Source organism: Carcharodon carcharias, chromosome 3 (genome assembly GCF_017639515.1).
Source record: "Carcharodon carcharias isolate sCarCar2 chromosome 3, sCarCar2.pri, whole genome shotgun sequence".
Taxonomy (NCBI): Eukaryota; Metazoa; Chordata; class Chondrichthyes; order Lamniformes; family Lamnidae; genus Carcharodon; species Carcharodon carcharias.
Genome location: NC_054469.1, coordinates 140,747,958 through 140,771,281, shown reverse-complemented (window position 1 = coordinate 140,771,281; position 23,324 = coordinate 140,747,958). Strand labels below are relative to the sequence as shown.

Here is a 23,324-nt window from a genome sequence, read left to right as displayed (position 1 = left end):
TGACAGGGAAAGATAGCCTCATTATTCCTCCATCTCCCTGAAGGTCCTTCCCTGGTTCCCACCCGCCCTCCCACCTGGACATTAGGTGGGCCTTGTCACTGTGGCACATCTCACTCTGCAATGCACTGAGGCCAGTCACCCTGACATTCCAGCCTTGGCAGGGCAGGCTTCAGTGCCAGTTGGCATACACACTCTTAGACCCCTGAACGTTCTGAGCAACAGGCACCTGACTTAAGTTCATGCCATCTCTGCATGTACCCTTGCTGACCTCAGCAGATCATTGAACCTTTTGCGACACTGAAGCCATGTGCGGCGCACTATGTTGTGTCCAGGCCTTCTTGGTCAGGTGGGGTGGCCTTTTCTTGCTGTCCTTGGGCATTAGGATATGCCGCTTGGCAATGACTTCCTCGACCAGCACTCCCAGGCACTCATCTGAGAAATAGCAGGCAGAGTGCAGTTTTACATCCGCTTCTGGCCGCACCAACTTTGGGCACACCCTGAGGGTAAAATTCAGGCCAGGGGTTCCGGCGCTGAAATATCTCGTTGCAAGAGGAACCTTTAAAATACATGGAATGGCATGAAGTTGCTACACTTGCATGACTTATAAAGAGACAAAACCTGTCAGAAAGATTTTGGGTTGTCCATTCTAGTGCAAGTACTCTTTTAATGGAGGGCTATCTCTTAATTTTGCCAGACAACCTCTCTGGCAATGAAGATTAACTTTAGTAAATATGGAGTCTCAATCTTTCAGATTTTAGTTATTATTGGAGGTTTAAGAAGTTAAAAATGATTTTTTTAAAACTTTTTTTAACTTGTTATCTCTTTATCTCTTTTATCTCTCTTTTTCTTAATGCAATCTAAATTTCCATTTTTAGTTTGCTTTCTGTACCATTCTGTAACTATTAATATAATATTCTAATTGACATTCATTCACCACTGACTACAATATCTGACCCAATGTCACAAGTTTATCATTTGGATTTGTAATGGTATTTAGTAGGAAATGTCATTCATAATCAAAGGCATAAGTGTTAGAATGTTAGAAAGTGTACAGCACAGAAAGAGGCCACTTGGCTCATCTTGTCTATGTTGGCTGAAAAATGAGTCACCCAACCTAATCACATTTTCCAGCACTTGGTCCGTAGCCCTGCAGGTTATAGCACTTGAGCGGCTATTCAGACACCTTTTAAATGAGCTGAGGGTTTCTGCCTCCACTACCCTTTCAGGGCAGTGAGTTCCAGACCCCCACAACTGTCTGGGTGAAAAGATTTTCCACATCTCCCTTCTAATCTTTTTACCAATCACTTGAAATTTATGTCCCTAGTCACCAAGCTCTCTGCTAAGGTAAAGAGGCCATTCCCATCCACTTTATCCAGGCCCCTCACAAATTTGTACATCTCAATCAAACCTCCCCTCAGTCTCCTCTGTTCCAAGGAGACAAACCCCAGCCTATCCAATCTGTCCTCATAGCTGCAATCTTTCAGTCCTGGCAATATCCTCATAAATCTCCTCTGTACCTTCTCTAGTGCAAATTACATCCTTTCTGTAATGCCATGACCGGAACTGCACACAGTACTCAAATTGTGGCCTAGCTAATGTTTTATGTAGTTCCAGCATAACCTCCTTGCCCTTATATTCTATGCCTCGGCTAATAAATGAAAGGATTTCATATGCCTTCTTAACCACCTTATCAACCTGTCCTACTATATTCAGGGAGCTGTAGAAATTCACTCCAAGGTCCCTTGCTTCCTCTACACTCTCAGTATCCTCCCATTTATTGTGTATTCCTTTGCTTTGTTTGACATCCCCAAATGCATCACCTCACACTTTTCTGGGTTGAATTCTATTTGCCACTTTTCTGCCCACCTGACCAGTGTTCTTTTACTAGTTACATACTTAGTTATTTATGTTAGTATTGACAGTCGCTGCCATTGACTGAAACGTCATGGGCAGAATTTTGCCCTCACCAGGCAGGCGCGGGACGGGCAGTGAAAAATGCAAGTCAATTAGTTCCTTATGGGCCTTAATAGGCCGCTTGATTGTTGGCAGGTATGCTGCTGACTCCTACATGTGCCCGCTGACTGAAATATCACTCGAGTGCGTGATGACATCGGGACGCTTGCCCGACGTCATCCTGCGTTATTTTATGCTCATTCAAGTCGGGCACGGACCCGCCCAACGACCGCGATTTTCTGCCCCATATGTCACATCGTTTTACAGTTGGTCAATAGTCTTCAACAAGTGACATCAGCAGGTGCAAAAGCATTGACAGTTGGCAATTGACATTACAATGTCAGTAACCCTGCAAAAGACAAAAAGATTTTGCACATTTTCCTTGAATCTGAAGAGTTGCGCTCTTTCTTTCTCACAGTGATCTTTTTTACCCCCCACCCTTCCTTAAAAGTATTGAACCATGCTGTGACTGAGTTCCAAGGGTAAAAGCAGCCTTCCAGGATCCCACCAGAATAAACTTCAAATGTGCGATACTGCATTAATTGAGCAAACTATTCAAATGTGGTACCTTGTGAAGCATAACATCCTATCCCTATACAGTGCCCATGAGCAGGCAGATGTAACTGAACAGTTTTCAGAAATACAAACAAAGGCTTTTCCTCGCTGAGATAAATTGCATCCCTACCCATCCCTGCAACCGCCACCCCCTCTACCCCCAGTCCCAATAGTTCAGGGATCTAACCTGAAACCTTTTCACCTCATTAATTAGTACCACACCACAAGATGCAGTTGTGGAGCATCCTCAGTGCTTTTCTTGAGTGTTTACCTGCTCTTGTGGACTTTTGTCAGCTATAATAAAAGTGCTGGTTGGAATCAATAGCAACAGTGATTGATCATAACCGTGTAAAAATATCAAGCAGACTTACTCAGGACACTGATTTTTAAAAATTATTTTTGTTCACTGTGAAAACTCTGTCAGCTGCTGCTTGGTTTATATTCTCCTCTGAAATAGAGGCTTGGGCCCTGAGTTTACAGTGATTAATAACACACAGGCATGTTTCTCTGAACTTCTTCACTCATCCGTTTCAGTGAAGGTATCATTCCTAATATTTTGAATGGCACTGCTAGCATAGAAAAGGGAGAAACCTCAACTGAATACTTTGAGTTCAAATCCTGGTAACCTGCAGCATTATTTTAGGGCAAAAGCATTTTTTAATTACCATTTTAAAACAGATTACTTTTAATTTGTGTTTTAGTGAACAACATAAAATTTAATTATAGAACAGAACTCAATTGCTTACACATATTGTTGGTTTTACTTATTTCTGATTTAGTAATTTTGGCTTTACCTACTGCCAGGATATTTCTTGGCAGACCAAAATTTATGCGCTGAGAATTTACTACATTAATACCTAATAAATTTAGCACATCTGATGAAGGGCCAAGGTTTTGGTACAACGTGTCCTGAAACAATTAGCCTTCAACTAAATAAATATTGAATTCTTAAGCATGGAACCTTAATCAAATTATATCATTTAGGATTGCTTCACAACATTCGGTAGCAGATTCTTTCTCCATTTCTTTGCTTTTGCAGAAATGTTCAGCTTAAAGCTATGGGGCTGGATCTTAGGGCTGGGCATTTTACTCGTTCCCCACGAAGAAAAGTCAGTCCCAAACCGATCGCCTTGCAGTGGTGACATGCCAGGGAATGGGACTTCCCCCGCCTCACCCTTCATGTAAGAAAGTCAGGCCCTCGAGAGCTGTCAGCCAATCTGATTGACCGTCAACTCTTGCAGTCCCAGCAGCATCGGAACTCAATAATGGGCATTCCTGGGACAGCAAGGAGGCCCCAAGAAGAAGATCATGGCGACCAGACTTGGGTAAGTCCCCGGTATTTTAGGGTGGGGGGAGGATCTAGTATCCTAGGGATGAGGGAGGGAAGGGGCAGGGGGGTAGGGGTGGGTTTTGGAGGCCAGGCTGGGAAGCACAAAGGGGTGCTATGATCTTAGGAGGACTGCCCCTCGATGTGTATAGGATACCCTTCATAGGATGTACCTTCCCTCCCCCTTCCTTCTGGCCCTTTCACTAACTTGGGTGAAAAAATGGCCTTTGCACCCTTGTCCACCTTCCACAGCCCAGCATATTATAACAATGCAGACTGATTGAAGGCCTTAAATGGGCAATAAAGGGCCCCAATATGACTAAGGGTCGACAGGCTATTGGTCACCTTATCCTTACCTATATTATGGAAATCGGGTTGGGGTTGGCAGTGGGCTATCGACACCCAACATATTTTATGTGCCCCCCTTGCCGGAGGCACGCTGACAGACAGCTGTAAAATGCAGCCAATCATCTTGTGTCTTAATTAGCCGAAATTTAATGAGGATAGGGCATTTAAAACTCTGTTCACAATATTTATAAAATGGGTTTGCTCCATAATATATGAATTTAAGTAGGTAATTTCCCACAAGCATGAATTGAAATAGGTCCATTTCCGGATCTGTGAATAAAATAAATGTATTTTCACAAATGCTTACTTAATTCTTTTATCTAAATGCAGCATTAAAAAAATAGTCTACTGTCCGATCTACAATGATCAAAACTACAAGTGAGGCACTTCCACAACATTACTGTCCAGTTTAAATTTAGATAAATAATTATCCACTCAGTCAAGATGGCAGACAAGCAGACAGCATCTTTTCAGACTCCAGTTACTCTTTAACTGGCCACTAGAAGGTGTATAAGAGCAGCACTAGTTGGCTCACTTTCTGAATTCCAGGCTGCGTGAGCGTCCCCTTACCTCTTCCTCACTGCTCAGCCTTGTTTCCAGATGTCCAAGTTCTGGAGCTGCCTGCATATAATTGTATGGATAAAACCCACCTCCTGCCACTGCATGGCAGAGAACATTAGTGCGCCAATGAGCCTTGCTAGTGCAGTACTTTGATCAATAATGGACAAAAAGCTGCAGTTCTGAACTGTGACTGTGTGTGGTTCGTGATTTCGGAACAGAGCTCAGTTTGTCTGCTTAAACAAACACAGGAGTTTTATTGATCCCTGTGCAATTTTCCAACATTTGAAACTAACAGCTCATTGTATTAGGTGAACAAAAAATGAAGAGGAAGGTACTCTTTTTTTTCTAGTTTATACAAAAAAAGCCTTGCATGGAAGAAAATAATGCCTTTTATTTCTAATCTGATCAGGAAGGAAACTTCAAGCTTCATAGGACAGGCTCATCTGTGAGAAGGAACCTGTGAGGCTCTCTCAGCACTGATGTCACAGGCACAGCAAGAACATCATGAGGAGGAGTCAGATTTCACAAAGTACTGTAAGAGCAGCACTCTATGCTAACAGAGTAGACACTAATCACACAAGGATTCTGCATGGGATGTAAGCAGTATGCTGGGTCTGAAGTGTCAAAAGGATGATGCAGATTTAAACTCTGGTGTCTCATGTGGCAGGTTGTGTTTGAGATAGTGGAAGATAGAAAAAATTGTGGGATTTGAAAAGTATGATTAATGAAGGCCATCATGTATATTGGTAAGTGTTAGCTTGTCTTTTGGATTTAAATACATTGTGATTTCTTATGCAGAATCGAAGTATGTATTAACTAACCATGCAATTATTCGGTGGAAACAGACAAGACTGAGGGACTATGCTCCTATATGTCTTATCAGAATATGGTGCCTGCATGTTAGAGGAAACAATGTATGCTCAAGCTTACACTGTTTATGTAAAATGCAGTATGTAATAATAATGAATATATTTTAGTACTATACTAGAAGCAGCCTATATGGAATTAGGATTCCCAATAATTTCCAAAGGGGAGTGAGTGAGAAGAGAATAAGTGGTGAACAGACTTGCCAGACCGAATGTTAATGAATACTTCAGAATATTTATAGCTTTAGATTCAGCGCCTGAGAAACATTTACTGCATGGTTCCTTATGGCAGGATTGAGCTTTTTTTTCTTTGCAGTATTGCATATATCATTAACCATCTGAGATCTGATAGTGTTCTGCACAATGCCTGGAGTCTTTTCATCTTTTTCAGAAAGTTGCAATGATAAAAAATGCCATTGTGTTTTCTCACGTTGATATTTTATATTTTTTTATTTGATTGAAAATAATACACAAAATATCTTGATAGCTGAAAATAACTTCACCACTTCAGGGCTACAGCAATGCATAAATATATGAAGAGTCTATAGGCATCTTTGCACCTTTGAAAAAATATTAATTTGCACATTTCTGACCTTTTAACTATTTTAGTTGAAATATTAGCATTTAGAGTCAGAAGAACAGAATTTACTGAAGTTGAATTAAGCTTTGATTCCTTTACAAATCATTTATATTTCTGGCGGTTTTTTCTTTTGCAAATTTTAAATGCAAAAACGAAACATCTTTTGGGGACACATTTAAATGAACAATGCACATGAAAACTCTTGAAAAATCTTTTTCATTGCTCATTACTGCGCACGTGAATCACATTGAATCATACTCATGTGTTACTTGCGCATTGATAAAACTGATTCACTGCTTCTCACTCTTCTGCCTCTCCAATTGAAAAGTATGTTTTCCGAACTTTTTTAATGAAGATAACGCCATCTTAAGAATTTGGAATTTAATAAAATAAACACAATGGAGATAATTTGAACTTTGAAAAATATGGAATTGACCACTCTACTTTATCACATCAGATTTTCCGCTTTTTTGGAGTCAATAGAAATCAAGTCAATAATGGGCATCCAATTTGATATTACACAATTATCCATAATTAAAATGACGCCTTATGAATGCTCTATCGTAAAATTAGTTTGCATTTTGAATGCCCTTCATGACTAATTAGAACATTCAAAGTCACTGGGTATATGACAGGGATAATCTTTTGTCTCAGATCAGACTCCAAATTTTGAGTTTAATGAAGGCTTTTTAAAAATGTTTAAAGTCATGGGTTTTGGTTAGAAAGTGGCATTATTTACAGCTGTTATATTCCCCTAATTAAATTACAAATATTTTGTGCACTCTTTATAGATTCTCACAGTCAACTAACTGACTGTCAGACTTAGATGAAAAAGAAAAATCAATTTTCTGCAAGTAACATATCTAATTTCATAATGTTATAGCGTCCATACCTGCTTGTCTTTTTGATCTTGCTTTTTCATTCATCACGTCCTCAGTGATGACATAGATAAACATTTAAAACAAAACAAAAACCTTTTTCTTCTTTTGATAAGTATATAAAAGGGATAAGATCCAGATCCACTGAGCCCAGGATCCTGTAAGCCAGATTTGGCGTGTTATAATTTTAAAAGCTGGACAATATTTTCAAAGGTGAGAGGGAGGTCTACAAAGGCAGAAGTGACATAAATCAATAAAAATGAAATGGATGCATGTCCCTGTTCTTTCACAATGTATTTGTAATTGTCATTCTTCAATAAGCACAACTGTGGGAGGACAGTTACATTTACCTAATCTGCAACCAGTAGCATCAATATCTATTTCTAACAACAGTTGTTGGCTGCATTCTGTTTTAATATTTGGATCCAAGAAAATTTCATTGAAAGAAGCAAAAACTATCAGCACAAGATAATGTCACTGCGGACTGCAAGTCCTGTGCCTGCTGAGAAAATGTACAAACAACGGTGAACAGCAAAAGACCCTTTGATCTACCCAACCTGCCCCACTCAATTGAGATACATTATGCATTACAGTATATAAATTCTTCACTGCACTGAAAAATCATGTGATCTCTTGTAAGAGGCAAAAAGGACAGATAAAAGCCCAGACGAATTTGAGAAAAAAATCTGGGAAATCAGGCTTGGATTTTTACGGTGAGTAACTCACCTCCTGATTCCTCAAAGACCACCCACCATCTACAAGACACAAGTCAGGGCTATGATGGGCACTCGCCTGGATGAATGCAGCTCCAGCAACATTCAGGAAGCTAGACACCATCCAGAACAAAGCAGCCCACTTGATTGTCACCCAATCAACCACCTTAAACATTCACTCCCTAAATGGCAGCAGTGTGTTCCAACTGCAAGAAGTACTGCAGCAACTTGTCAAGACTCCTTCGACTGCAGTCCCCAAATCCGCAACTCCTACCACCTAGAAGGACAAGGACAGCAGATACATGGGAACACAACAACCTGAAAGTTCCTCTCCAAGCCACACACCATCCTTACTTGAAGCCATACCACTGTTCCTTCACTGTTGCTGAGTCAAAAATGTGGAACTTCCTCCCTAACAGCACTGGGGGTATATCTACAATACATGGACTGCAGTGGTTCGAGAACGCAGCTCATCACCACCTCCTCAAAGGCAATTAGGGATAAATAACAAATGTTGGCCTAGCCAGTTCTATTCATATGCCATGAAAAGAAGAATGAAATTCCTCCCCATGGTGATCAAAACTAGTCCAGGGATTGCACTAGTCCTGAATTCCTTGCAGTAAGAGACAATCTCCACCTCTGTCAGAAATAGGTCCAGTTCTGGCTTGAAGAAATTCAGTGAATCATTGACCACGGGTGGGATTTTGTTGGGTCAACAGGCTCTCGCCAACTGGTTGGAGAACCAGTGGGGAGCCCATGCCAAGTCCGTGGCAGAGGCCTGACAGAATCAAATGCCCTTCAGGCATGAAGTGGCCACCATCAAGCCTTCCCTGTGATTGAGGTTCCCAGTGATGGGAGCCCCACCTGCTGAAAGCAGCCAGCCAATTAGAGGCTGGCAGCTTGTCATTGCCACCAGCATCAGTCGGAGTGGTGGCTGCTGGCAGCACTACAGCCACCAGAGGCCTAGGGTCATTGTAGGACCCCAGGTAAAATGCGAGTGAGGGTGGGATGGGGATTGTGGAGTGGGGGTCATGGGAGAGGGGTGAGCCGGGGTTTGGAGGCAAAGGGTAGGAGGTGGCTTTCAGTTCCCTCCCACTTTCCGATGCTGGGTCCCATTATCAGGCACAGAGTGCCTGATAATGAGGGAACCACCTCTGTGAGGCTGTTGACAAACCTGACAGGAAAGCTGTGTGACCCCCATTTAATCCCTGAACCACCGCTAAATTGTTGTGGCCTCCGGGATAATGGATCATTAATGAGCCCAATTGACATCGCGCCATTGGCAGCCAGAAACCCCATATCGGCCCATTCCACCCTCCAGTGTAGCTGGGGAACTGACGTGGGACCTCTCCCACAATTCAATGGGCCCAGTCACCATGGTTCCTGCCACAAAGGGTTGCATTAAATCCAGCCCCACCACACAAGCCTGCGGCTTGTTTCAGATATCCACCATTCTCTGGGGAAAGAACCACTGCCTGGCTACTAACCCAGACCTGTCCTTATACAATTAAAACCCTGAATCTCTGCAAACCATTTTATTGGAACAAACTGAGAACTCTATCACAATCTAATCTCTTCACCATCTTCTAATCTTTGATAGGGTCAGCTCTATGCCTATACTTCTCTGATATTTAGAGTCCTAGCTTTTTTAGCCTAAGATGACGACTAATTACCAGTTTAAAAATCTTAGTTGAGTGGTCTCTCCTCTGCACTCATATCAAATCCTCAATATCATTAACCATGTAAGGAGACCAAAACTGGACACAGTAGTCCTAGTAAGGCCTGACCAAGGTCTTATAATCAATTGACGTCTATGTGTGTCCCAACACCGTATTTGCCATTGCTATTGTTTCATGGCATTGCTCATGAACCTTTTTGGATCTGTGCATTAGAAAGCCCATTCTTTTTCTCTCTCTACCTTCTTTAATGCTTTGATCCAAGTAGTTCAAGGGCGTATGTGGATCATCTGCCTTCTCACAAGCACTACATTGCACTTTTTCTAAATTGAACGTCATTTGCCCGTCATGAGCCCAATTCCTAACACATCAAGATCTGCCAGGGGACATCAAGCATTATCTACAATCCTAATTTTCTGACAGGCTTTAATATCACTTGCATATTTGCACATAATGTCCCCTGATAGCTGCAGGTAGATCATTAACAAAAATAGTAAAGAGCAATGGTCCCAAAATCTAGTCCTGTGTGACACTACTAGTGGCATCTCCAAACAAACACAAATCTATCTATAACTATTTCCTAGCTATACCCTTTCAGCCAATCCAGCTCAACATATTACCATTAATATTCAAGGCTAGTCAAAATCACGACACAGGGCACTGTTAACCAAACAATGGTAACCTATATTCTGAGAATTTTAAAAAATTCATTCATGGGATGTGTGCATCACTGGCTAGGCCAGCATTTCTTGCCCACCCCTTATTGCCCTTGAGAAGGTGGTGGTGAGCTGTCTCCTTGAACTGCTGCAGTCTATGTGGTGTAGGTACACCCATAGTGCTGGTAGGAAGGGAGTTCCAGGAATTTGATCGAGCGACAGTGAAGGAACGGTGATATATATTTCCAAGTCAGGATGGTGAGTGGCTTGGAGGGGAACTTCCAGGTGGTGGTGCTCCCATGTATCTGCTGCCCTTGTCCTTCTAGGTGGTAGCGGTTGTAGGTTTAGAAGGTGCTGTCTAAGGAGCCTTGATGAGTTCCTGCAGTGCATCTTGTAGATGGTACACACTGCTACCACTGTTCGTCGATGGTGTTGGGAGTGAATGTTTGTGGATGTGGTGCCAATCAAGTGGGCTGCTTTGTCCTGGATGGTGTCAAGCTTCTTGAGTGCAGTTGGAGCTGCACTTATCCAGGCAAGTGGAGAATATTCCATCACGCTCCTCACTGTGCTGGTAGATGGTGGGCAGGATTTCGGGAGTCAGGAGGTGAGTTACTCGCTGCAGGATTCCTAGCCTCTGACCTACTCTTGTAACCACAGTATTTTTGTGGCTAGTCCAGTTCAGTTTCTGGTCAATGGTAACCCTCAGGATGTTGATAGTGGGGGATTCAGCAATGGTAATGCTATTGAATGTCAAGGTACGATGGTTAGATTCTCCCTTGCTGGAGATCGTCATTGGCTGGCATTTGTGTGGTGTGCATGTTACTTGCCACTTGTCAGCCCAAGCCTGGATATTATCCAGGACTTGCTGCATGTGGACATGGACTGCTTCAGTATCTGAGGATTCGCGAATAGTGCTGAACATTGTGCAATCATCAGCGAACATCCCACTTCTGACCTTATGATGGAAGGAAGCTCATTGATGAAGCAGCCGAAGATGGTTGGGCCTAGGACACTAACCTAGGGAATTCCTGCAGTTGGTGTCCTAGATCTGAGATGATTGACCTCCCACACCCACAATTATCTTCATCTGTACTAGGTATATGTTCAGCCAGCAGAGAGTTTTCCCCCTGATTCTCATTGACTCCAGTTTTGTTAGGGCTCCTTGATGCCACACTTGGTCAAATGCTGACTTGATGTCAAGGGCAGTCACTCTCACCTCACCTCTGGAGTTCAGCTTTTTTGTCCATGTTTGAACCAAGGATGTAATGAGGTCAGAAGCTGAGTGACCCTGGCAGAACCCAAACTGAGCATCAGTGAGCAGGTTATTGCTAAGCAAGTGCTGCTTGATAGCAGTGTTGATGATCTCTTTCATCACTTTACTGATGATTAAGAGTAGACTGATGGGTCAGTAATTGGCTGGGTTGGATTTGTCCTGCTTTCCCTGTACAGGACATACCTGAGCAATTTTCCACCTTGATGGGTAGATGCCAGTGTTGTAGCTGTACTGAAACAGCTGGGCTTGGGGCACAGCAAGTTCTGGAGCACAAGCCTGCAGTACTATTGCTGGAATGTTGCCAGCCCCGTAGTCTGTGCAGTATCCAGTGCCTTCAGCCATTTCTTGATATCACATGGAGTGAATCAAAATGGCTGAAGACTGGCATCTGTGATGCTGGGAACCTACGGAGGAGGCTGAGATGGATCATCCACTTGGCACTTCTAGCTGAAGATTATTGCAAATGCTTCAGCCTTATCTTTTGCACTGATGTGCTGGGCTCCCCCATCATTGAGGATGGGGATATTTATGGAGCCTCCTCCTCCAGTGAGTTGTTTAATTGTCCACCACCATTCACGACTGGATATGGCAGGACTACAGAGCTTAGATCTGATTTCTTGGTTGTGGAATGACTTAGCTCTGTATATCACTTGCTGCTTATGCTGTTTGGCATGCAGTTAGCCCTGTGTTGTAGCATCACCAGGTTGACATCTCATTTTTAGGTATGCTTGGTGCGGCTCCTGGCATGCCCTCTTGCACTCTTCATTGAACAGGGGCTGAGCCCCTGCTTTGTGGTAATGGTAGAATAGGGGATATGCTGGGCCATGAGGTTACAGATTGTGCTCGGGTACGGTTCTGCTGTTGCTGATGGTCCACAGTGCTTCATGGATGCCCAGTCTTGAGTTGCTGGCCCTGTTTGAAATCTATCCCATTTAGCACAGTGGTTGTGCCACACAACACGACAGAGGGGATCCTCAATGTGAACACAGGACTTTGTCTCCACAATGACTGTGTGGAGGTCATTCCTACTGATACTGTCATGGACAGATGTATCTGTGGCAGGCAGGTTGGTGAGGATGAGGTCAAGTATGTTTTTCCCCCTAATGGTTCCTTCACCACCTGTTGCAAACTCAGTCTAGCAGCTATGTCCTTTAGGACTCGGCCAGCTCTGTCTGAGGTGGTGCTACTGAGCCACTCTTGGTGATGGACATTGAAGTCCCCCAACCAGAGTACATTCTGTGTCCTTGCCACTCTCAGTGCTTCTTCCAAGTGATGGTCAACATGGAGAAACACTGATCCATCAGCTGAGGGGTGGGGGCAGTACATGGTAATCAGCAGGAGGTTTCCTTGCCCATGTTTGACCTGATGCTATTAGACTTCATGGGGGCTGGAGTCAATTTTGAGGACTCCCAGGGCAACTCCTGCCTGACTATCTACCACTGTGCTGCCACCTCTGCTGGGTCTGTCCTGCTGGTGGGACAGGGCATATCCAGGGATGGTGATGGTAGTGTCTGGGACATTATTTGTAAGATATGATTCCGTGAGGATGACTATGTCAGGCTGTTGTTTGATTAATCTGTGAGACAGCTCTCCCAATTTTGGCACAAGCTCCTAGATGTTAGTAAGGAGGACTTTGCAGGGTCACCAGGGCTGGGTTTGCCATTGTCGTTTCTGGTGCTGAGGTCGATGCCAGGGAGTCCGTCCGGTTTCATTCTTTTTTAGTCATTTAATACAGCTGTGTGACTTGCTAGGCCATTTCAGAGGGCATTTAAGAGGCAACCACATTACTGCAGATCTGGAGTCACATGTAAGCCTAAAGGACATTAGTGAACTAGATGAGTTTTCATCAATGGTTTCACATTCATCATTAGACTTTTAATTCCAGATTTTTATTGAATTCAAATTCCACCATCTGCCGTGGCGGGATTCAAACCCGGGTCCCCAGAGCATTACCCTGGGTCTCTGGATTATTAGTCCAGTGACAATATCACTGCCTCACCGCCTCCCCCCCGCAAGCTTCTCTTGGAGGGGAACTTCCAGGTGGTGGTGTTCGTATGTGTCCACTGCCCTTGTGCTTCTGCATGGTAGTCATTGTGAATTTGGGAGGTGTTGTCTAAGGAGACATGGTGGATTCCTGCAGTGCATCTTGTAGACGTTACACACTTTGCGTCAGTGGTGGAGGAAGAGAATGTTTGTGGATGAGTTGCCAATCAAGCGGGTTGCTTTGTCCTGGATGGTGTCCAGCTTCTTGAGTGTTGTGGGAGATGCACTCATCCAGGCAAGTGGAGAGGATCCCATCTCACTCCTGACTTATGCCTTGTAGATGGTGGACAGGCTTTGGGGAATCAGGAAATGAGTTACATGCCACAGGATTCCTAACCTCTGAACTGCTCCTTCAGTAAAATATGCTACCACTGTATCCTTTAGTGAAATATGCTTTCAATGTAAATATTATTTTCTGTAGACTGTTTGAGCATTGGCAGTTTGTGAATGCATTGATTTCACATTTTTGGACTATATTTTATCATTTTCTGTAATCCACCTCCTCAACTAAGGAAGTCACTTGCTAAATTTAGCAATCATAAAGATGCTGTTGCTACTGGAAACTGCCCAGACTCTGTCAGAGCTTGAATCTTTGAAGGGACAGTTTCCCTCTATTGGAGAGTTTTCGTGCAGATTTTAGTTCCTGGATTTCCCTGCTTACAACACACTCTATAAACACTACCATTTGAGCTGTTGGGGAAAGTTTGAACTGCAGCAGAAACTATTAACTGCTGTGAGATGAACTTTTACGATGCACTTTTAATTGTGATTTTTTCTACTATAATGAAAATTAGGATTTTGTAAATACAAGGTACAGTTAGAGACACAATGAATGTCAATTGTGTCATGAGGCTTTTTATACAATACCCTTACCATAGAGGCTTCACCATAGCAACAACTCTACTCTTAGACATCCAACAAAAATTTGTTTCTTCAGCTGAAACATTGTAACCTTGTTAATAGTGTTATAAGGTATATGACAACACTGCTGCATAAACCATCTGTCATCTTATTAATGAAAATAAAAAGTAGTAACTAGAAGCATGCAAATGAGATTTGCAATTCAGCATCCACCAGAACCTACACAGTCTGATTGGAATAGTGTTGAACAGATGGTAGATGTTTTTTTATGAAAGAATGGGATATATCTGAAAGTTATGCTTTGCAAAATTTTAGTCGATGTGAACTGCAGCTTTGAAAGATTAAAAGGAAGGAAACACACATAGCCCATAGGCAGTAGGTCAAAGAGCCCAGAAGTTTCACTATATGTGAGGTATAAACTTTCCAATAACTTACATTTATATAGTGCATTTAACATAGTCAAACATCCCAGGGCATGTCACTAGATCAATATGCGTAAAAACATCTTTGAACTTGTGGAGACCAAGCCACAGAAGGACTCATTAGGGCAGATGACCAAATGCGTGATTAAAGAGCTAAGTTTTAAGGAGCATCTTAAAAGAGGAGAGAGAGGTAGTGGGACAGAGACGTTTAGGAAGGGAATTCTGGAGCTTAGAGTCAAGGCTTTGTACCCGAGTTCCAGTGTATTACATCCATATGCTAGGCTGAGCTGGAGCAATAGAAATTCTGGCAGGCGATCAAGTTCTAAAGTTTCTTGGTGGGGCCTAATATAGTGCACTATCCGTGTTTGTTAACAAGACTTCCCATATACTTTGGCTCATTTCACAGAAGAAATAAAAACTGACGAACCTGACCTCATGCTGTCTGCAGTTTGTTTTTGAATGGTGCAGGACTTCATCATGCTAGGTTGCATTTCTTTTCAAACGTAGCCCCATTAGGTAAAAGGCAAACAATGTGCTGCTGACAAATTGTATGAGGCTAGTGCCATTGATTTTACCCCTGCACTGTAACTGCTCCAAATCTGATTACTTTCTTTTAGTTCTACACTGGGTTGACTCCATGGCTAATCATCACTTTCTCACCTGTGTGCTGTGGAGTTCAGCTGCCATGAGGTTTTTTTGTGTGTGTGTGCATGTGTGTCTGCGCTAGTATTTATCAGTGAAAATCAATACAGCCTCCCCTTCCAAAGAACAGCCATTTGTCAGCAGCATTTCATTTACCAGACATCAGGCTATTAAATACTAAGCACAGTAGCTCATTGTTTCCTTGTTATTACTATTGAGTTCTGCTGCTAGAGTTAATGCCCTTTTCAGTATGTTACTTCAACCAATGTTCTAGAGAACAGTAAAAGAATTCATGCAGGTGAACCCTTGTCCATTGTCAGGTTACACATTTGTGGTACTTTAAGTCCAGCTTCTAAGTATTATTAAGATTATATGAGGTTTGAACCTAGATGCAGTGAAAGGGAATATTTGTTGGATTTACTGAAAGTTTGATCAGAATGCTCTTTTTATGTAGCTGTACAGTTTATTCTTGCTTGGAGTGTGCGTGTCACTGGCTAGGTCAGCACTTATTGCCCATACCTAAGTGGGCTTGAGAAGGTGGAGGTGATCTGGCTTCTTGAACTGCTGCAGTCCATATGCTGTTAGGGAAGGAGTTCCAGGATTTTGACCCAGCGACAGTGAAGAAACAGTGATATAGTTCCAAATTAGGATGGTGTGTGGCTTAGAGGGGAACTTGCAGGTGGTGGTGTTCCCTTGCATCTGCTGCCCATGTCCTTCTAAGTGGTAGAGGTCATTGATTTGGAAAGAGCTGTCGAAGGAGCCTTGGTGAGTTGATGCAGTGCGTCTTGTAGATGATGCACACTGCTGCTACTGTGTATTGGTGGTGGAGGGAGTGAATGTTTAAGGTGGCGGAAGGGGTGCCAATCAAGTGGAGCTGCTTTGTCCTGAATAGAGTCCAGCTTCTTGAGTGCTGTTGGAGTTTCACTCATCCAGGCAAGTGGAGAATAATCCATCACATTCCTAACTTGTATCTTGTAGATGGTGGTTAGGCTTTAGCGAGTCAGGAAATGAGTTACTTGCTGCAAGATACTCAGCCTCTGACCTGCTATTGTAGCCACAGTGTTTATGCGGTTGGTTCAGTTCAGTTTCTGGTCAATGGTAACCCCCAAGAATTTGATAGAGAGGATACAGTGATGTTGGAAGAGATGGTCGGGTTCTCTCTTGTTGGAGATCGCATTGCCTGGCACTTGTGTGCTGTGCATGTTACTTACCACTTATCAGCCCAAATCCAGATCTTGCTACATTTAGACACAGACTGTTTTAGGAGGAGTTGCAAATGGTACTGAACTTATGCAATGTAAAGGAAATATCATTTTTCCCCCGAATATCATTGTGGGACACTGAAGCAGGCTTATGGGGATTGTGTATGTGTGTGTATTTGTGTGTCTGTGTGTGTGTGTGTCTGTGTGTGTGTGTGTGTGTGTGTGTGTGTGTGTGTGTGTGTGTGGCTGTGTGTGTATGGTTTAATTAAGCTGCAAACAGTTAGACTGCAAGTATTAAATCACCCAAAGATGTTAGGTGTAAAACAAGCATTTGAAATGGAGATGGGTAAGTTAGGATGAAATATCAGCAGATACAATGTGAATGGAATTTGCATTTTTAGATAAGTTGATTTGTTTGATTAGCAAAAGAGCTTGGTAAGCTGTTTACAACTGGCAAGAAAAATAAGGCAAAGATATGAAGTTTATTTTTCCCAAAAACGCTGGTCATAATGACAACATGAAAGATTTTATATTCTGGGAAAATAACTGCCAAAGAAAGGTTGAACCAATGGGGTTTACGGATCAAAAGGGAGGAAATATATTTAAAGAAAGATGGAAATTTATGGGCTGAATCTTCCCCCCGCCGGGAGGGTTGTGGGGGGCGGGTGGGAGCGAGCACAGAGCCGATTGGCGCTCAGGGAGATTGGTGCCTCAGGGAGATTAGTTTAAGGTTTTAAAATTTAAATAAAAGGAAAAAAAACTTTTAAAACATGTCCCCTCATGTGACAGTTGGGACATGTCAATGAATTTTTTAAATAATTTTTATTGAATTTTAAAACACTTCATGAAACCTCATCCTGCCCATGGATGAGGATTCATGAAAAATGCGAAGACCGCCTGGGCTCTTTGCCTGCCCACCAACCTTAAGGTTGGACGGGCAGCTCATGTAACTGTTTTAATTAGTTTTCAACGGGCCTTAACAGGCCTTTGACAGTTTGGTGGGCACGCAGCCAACTCAGAAAATCTAAATGATGTGCGATGACGTCGGGATGCCTGCCCAATGTCACCACGCGTCATTTCATACGTCGGCGAGCGGGCCCCACCCCCGCTCACTGACCGGAAAATTCTTCCCTATGTGTGGGATGGCCATGTGAGATCTTGAAAGGTGCACTCTGTGAAACAGACTTGTGGAAAAAGCTTCTAGCTGCTCTGGAGAAGTTTGCTGTTCCAGTGTCCAGGGTTGCGTTAAAAGCCTTTGGAATTTCATTGTCAAGTGAGAGGGAGAGAGAAGTTGTGAAATACCTCCCTTATAGTAACAGTGGGTGCTTATGGTAATATTGCTGGATGTTCATAGATTAAGAGTCTATTTTGACTGCTGCCTGAAAGAAGTGTGTAGTTGGGAGTTTAGTCAAATAGAAAATCTTGTGAGAAATGGGGCAGAATTCTGCCCTCGTCGGGCGGGCACAGCGGGCAGTCCCAGGAGTGGTCACAAAGCCAACTGCCACCCCCAATCGGGCCCCGACTGTGATTTCACGCTGGCTGACCAAATAACAGCCAGCCAGTGTGAAACGTGCGCTGCTGCGCTCAGTGCTGCCGGAATGGGGGTGAGAGGAGCTCGAGTGCGTGCAGTAAAATCTTCCCGAGGCGCAGAGTTGCCTCAGGGAGCTGAAGAGTTTTAACCATAAAAATAAAGACATTTAAAATCATGAAAACAAGTCCCCTCATGTGACTCATGAGCAGGGACATGTTAAATTGTAGTGTAAAAAGTTATGTTTTTTAAAACCGCTGGTCAGAACCTCATGCCGCCTGTGGAAGAGGTTTTGTCAAAAATGCAAAGGATGCTTGGCCATTTCGCCCGCCCGCCAACCAAACGGTTGGACAGCCGGCAAAAAATTCTATGTAATTAATTGATTAAGGGGCCCGCCAACCGAAATATCATATCACTTTACGCTCGTTCAGATCGGGCACATGCCTGCCTGATGAAAGAAAGATTCTGTGCCTGGTATAAAACTAAACGTAACTGTGTAACTGTAGTCTTGTGCGTTTTCTTTTCTTTTGTTAATAAATGTTTTAATTTAATCTTTAAAATCTCCTGTATACTTTGGTAGTGGAGTCATTACTTCTGACTTCAGTAGACAAACTGTCTTGTAATACACACTGCAAAATTATTGTGATAGTGTGGCCAAGTTTCCCTTTGGGATTTGGTCAGCCTGGCAAATACCACTTGTCATATCATACCAGCAATCATCAGTGAATGTCCCAACTTCTAACCTTATGATGGAGGGAAGGTCATTGATGAAGCAGCTGAAAATGGTAGTATCTAGGACACTACCCTGAGGAACTCTTGCAGTGATGTCCCAAGACTGAGATAATTGACCTCCAACAACCACAACGATATTCATTTTGTTTTAGGTATGACTCGAACAACTGGAGAATTTTCCCCTTGATTCTTATTGAATCCAGTTTTGCAAGGGCTCCTTGATTTGTCAAATGCTGCCTTGAAGTCAAGGGTAGTCTCTCTCACTTCACCTCTTAAGTTCACCTCTTTTTTCCATGTTTGGACCAAGGCTGTAATGAGGTCAGGAGCTGTACAATCCTGGTAGAACCCAAACTTAGCATCGTTGAGCAGGTTATTGCTGAGTAACTGCCACTTGGTAGCACTGTCGATGACCCCTTCCATTTCTTTGTTGATGATCAAAGCACCAATAAGTTTACAGCTATATCTTTTATGCAACTTATGGCTGTAGTTGAGGACTGAAAATAGCTGATTCATTAGTGACTGAGGTTCTGTGAGAGTGACTAAAGGTTGAACACAATGAGCACAGAAACCAACAACTTGGAATAAGATAGCACTTTTAAAGTAGTAAAATATGCCAAGGTGCTTCACAGGGCGTAATCAAGCAAAATTTGATACTGAGGCTCCTAAGGTGTAATTAAGACAGATGACAAGAGATAGATTAAGGAATGTTTTAAAGGAGGAGAGAAAGGTAAAGAGGCAGATATGCAATTCCAGAGCTTGGGGCTTATGCAAGTGAAGGCAGAGCTACCAATGGTGGAGCAATGGAAATTGGGGATGTGCAAGAGGCCAGAATTGGAGGAGCGCAGAAGATCTCAGAAGGCGATAGGATGGAAGAGATTTGAAATATAGGGAGGGATGAAGCCATTGGAAACAAGAATGAAAATTCTAAAACTGAGGCCTTGCTGACTCAGGAGCAAAGGCAGCTCAGCCAGCACAGAGATATCAATTGAACAGGACCTAGAGTGAGTTAGGATGTGAGCAGCAGAGTTTTGGATGAGATCAAGTTTATGGAAGGTCAAAGATGGGAAGGCAATGAAGAGAACTTTGAGAAAGTCAGCAATTGTGAAGGCATAGATGGGATTTCAGCAGATAAACTGAAACAGTAGCTGAGATGGGCAAAGTTATAAAAGTGGAAAGAGATGGTCTTGGTGATGGATATGTTGGAAAGTTTATCTCATTATTGAATACAATATCAGAGATGATGGTGCAGCCTCAGAAAGTGGCAAGGGAGAGAGATAAAGTTGAGGCTAGGGAACAGAGTTGTGGTGGGGACCTAAGACAAGGGGTCGAATCTTCTGCTCTCGCTGGTAGTGAGTTTGAAGGTGGAAAGAGCATGTATTTAGGCGGGATGGTGGTGTACCAGAGCACCGCTACAATGCCGTGTCCACCAGAATTAAGTTCTGGGTGGGAAGGCCTATGGTCGACCTTCCCATCCTGCCGCCAACTAAGACCCTTAAGTAGCCAATTAGTGCCTGCCTAGGCCCCTCATGCCATTGTCGCTGGCATTAGCCCACCTGCAGGCGGGCCTGTCGCCATGCGATGTGCATGGCAGCTAAAACTGTGCAGCCAGCTTGTCATCTCTGGTGGACTAAGCAGGTGGGGGTGGTGGAGGGGGACCCCCAAGATCAAAAGCACTTAGTGCCTGATGGAACTGGATACTGGATATCGGGAAGATGGAAGCCAGCCGAGAGCCAGCCCCCCTGTCCTTGCTGCCAACTTCCCTGCATGCCTTTCCCCACAGTGCCCATCTCCCACCAGCGAATCCCCTACCCATCAACCCCCACACCACCCCGCCCCCCCCACCACCCCCCACCACATGACATACCTGTGATTTGGGTTGCTTCACGATCCAGAGACTTCGGTGCTTGTCCTTCTGGCAGCAACCACTGCCTCCCCTGCGGCACTGCTGAGCACAAGAACTGTTGGCCCCTAATTGGTCAGTAGCTCTCGATAGGAGAGACCGCCTGTCCCCCGCCCCCTCCTGGAGTTTTGATTTCATGAGAGGATCCGCGTTGGCCCCGCCACTGCCTGAATGGCTTGTGCTTCAGTGGGCCTTCCCGAAAAGCAGCAGCACAGGTTTCCCGCTCATCCCACAGTGTTCGGCAAACAATGAGACAAATCAAATATGGTTGAGGAGTCAAAAGAGGAGTTGATGAGGTAGAACTGGATATTATTAGTGTAACCATGGAAACTTACATTTTCTTTTTGAATAATGTTACAGTGGGGAAGCATGTAAATGAGAAATAAGAGAGCATCAAAGATAGCTCCTTAGGGGACTCCAGAGGTAACAGTGCAGGAATAGGAAGGGAAGCCATTGCAGGTGTTTCTCTGGCTATGATTGGATAGATAAGAATGGAACCAAGAAAGGACAGACCAACTCAGCTGGACAATGAAGGAGATGTGTTGGAGGTAAATCTTATATTGGCTGTAGCCAGTTTGAGATGGATGAGGAGGGTTAGCTCACCATGGTCACAGTCACATAAGATGTCATTTGTGACTTTGATAAGAGCAGTTTCTCTCCTGTGGCAGAAGTGGAAACCTGATTGGGGAGTATTAAACATAGAGTTTCAGGAACGATGGGCTCAGATTTCAGAGATGACACCACACTGAAGGACTTCTCCTTGAGTCTTTCTCTTATATCCCTCCATGTTCTCTTCAGCTTACCTTGCCAATGAAAGCCACTTCCCCCAACCCAACCTTATTCTCGCCAAAGTGTTGTTGTCCATGTTAGATAATATAGTTGATGAATCTCCCTCCTCGGTTACTATTCCCTTCTTTTCAAATCCACTTTCATCACCATCTCGGATGAATAAAGAACAGCTTTGATTCTTCCATCCTAACAAACTAACCCCAAACACCACCCCACAGTTTTTCAACTTCTGACAATCCCACTTCTTTCAAGCTTATTTTCACAGTGGGGAACGTTATTGCTTATTTAGTGTGCACAGTTGTTTGTGTTTTGCATCATCAGCAGGCAGTAGTCTGAATCTTATTGGCCACTGACAGTTTTGGAAAACCATTTTTCCACGATTTTATTTAGTGGGGAATACTGATGCTATCTGTTCACCTTTGGCTACGTAATTGTATTTTATTATTTCATTTCCCCAAATTGAAGTAATTGCTTGTTGAGTCATTTGAGTTGTAACTAACTGGCTACAAAATATGTTTTTGGAAAAAGTGCTTTAATGTAATTCACTGGCATACAAAAAAAGATCCTGCTGCAATGGTTACAAGAGTGGCTTGTACAGAAAATAATCAGCACCGTGCTTCAGGTCAAACTAAATCTGAGTCTTGCCAACACAACCCTTCTAAAGTGCTGCAGCAGCAGCTTTTTGAACTGGACTAAAACACATGTGTAAGTCTGCAAAATTAAATTCTACTTGTTCTACATAAATAAAACATCCTGTGGCACTAATTGATTTTATGTTGCAGCAAATAATGTCAAATTAGGTCCAGAACATTTTGTATTAATCTCTCTGTATGGGAGAAACCATTAACAGTAAACAGTGTGAAGTTGTACTTTGTAGAAAAATGTAATTCTTAAGAATCATATATACCTAGAACATTGACTTGCCCTTTTTCTTGACTGGTGCCACTGAGATATACTCTGGATTTATAGCAATTTCTACTTTTTGTAGTCACTGCATTGAAGTTAGCTGCATAATATAATTCAAACCTAAGTTCCTTAGTTTAAAGCACAGAATGAATTCGATTGAAATCTGCCTTTCCAAAATATCTTAAATCAAAAGCTGACTTGACTTTGTAGCCACATGAAATGCATGTTTCAATGGATATGAAATTGCAAAGAATAACATTCTTTTTCTTAGATTTTCTTACATTTTTCAAAAGACAACTTTTCATGAGTGATCACGTGCTCTTGAATGGTGGATAGCAAAGTATAAATAAACCATGTCCAAGTCCACCTGAAAAAAGAAACCCTACTTAAAAGGCAATCATTGCCTGGGCTGTCTGCTGTGTTCACAATTTTATTTTTGTTTTATTGTAACTAAGCCCAAGTTTGCTTCTATCAGTTAAGAAAAGACAAGCAATTTGACAAAAAAAAGAGACTCTGCCAAGATAATACTGCTGTGTGTGCTGGGGGACACCAGCCTTAAAATGTTGGTATTAAATTAATGGGACAGTGGCAAATTAAAAACATTACTTCAGAAAAATTTATAGATGCTCATTCCGGGAGAAATAGCTGCATATAAAAACAGAAAGTGCTGGAAAAACTCAACCGGTCTGGCAGCATCTGTGGAAAGAGAAATGATAATGTTTCAAGTCCAATATGATTTCTTCAGAACTGAAGAAGAGTTCTAAAGGCGAGTCATATGGACTCAAAACGTTAACTCTGTTTCTCTCTCCACAGATGCTGCCAGACCGGCTGAGTTTTTCCAGCACTTTCTGTTTTTATATGCAGCTATTTCTCCCGGAATGAGCATCTATAAATTTTTCTGAAGTAATGTTTT

The 23,324-nt window shown here is 42.9% G+C and overlaps 1 protein-coding gene across 2 annotated transcripts in view; it reads left to right on the top strand.

Moving 5' to 3' along the window:
- The first annotated feature begins 5,258 nt into the window (after positions 1–5,258).
- Positions 5,259–23,324, top strand: part of LOC121276439 (zinc finger protein 385D-like) — a 469,044-nt gene continuing 450,978 nt past the window's right edge. For both annotated transcript variants that reach the window (XM_041184847.1, XM_041184845.1), the window contains exon 1: positions 5,259–5,490. In XM_041184847.1, the coding sequence (XP_041040781.1) occupies positions 5,469–5,490 (22 nt within the window). In that variant the 5' untranslated portion in view covers positions 5,259–5,468. The remainder of the gene's footprint in view (positions 5,491–23,324) is intronic.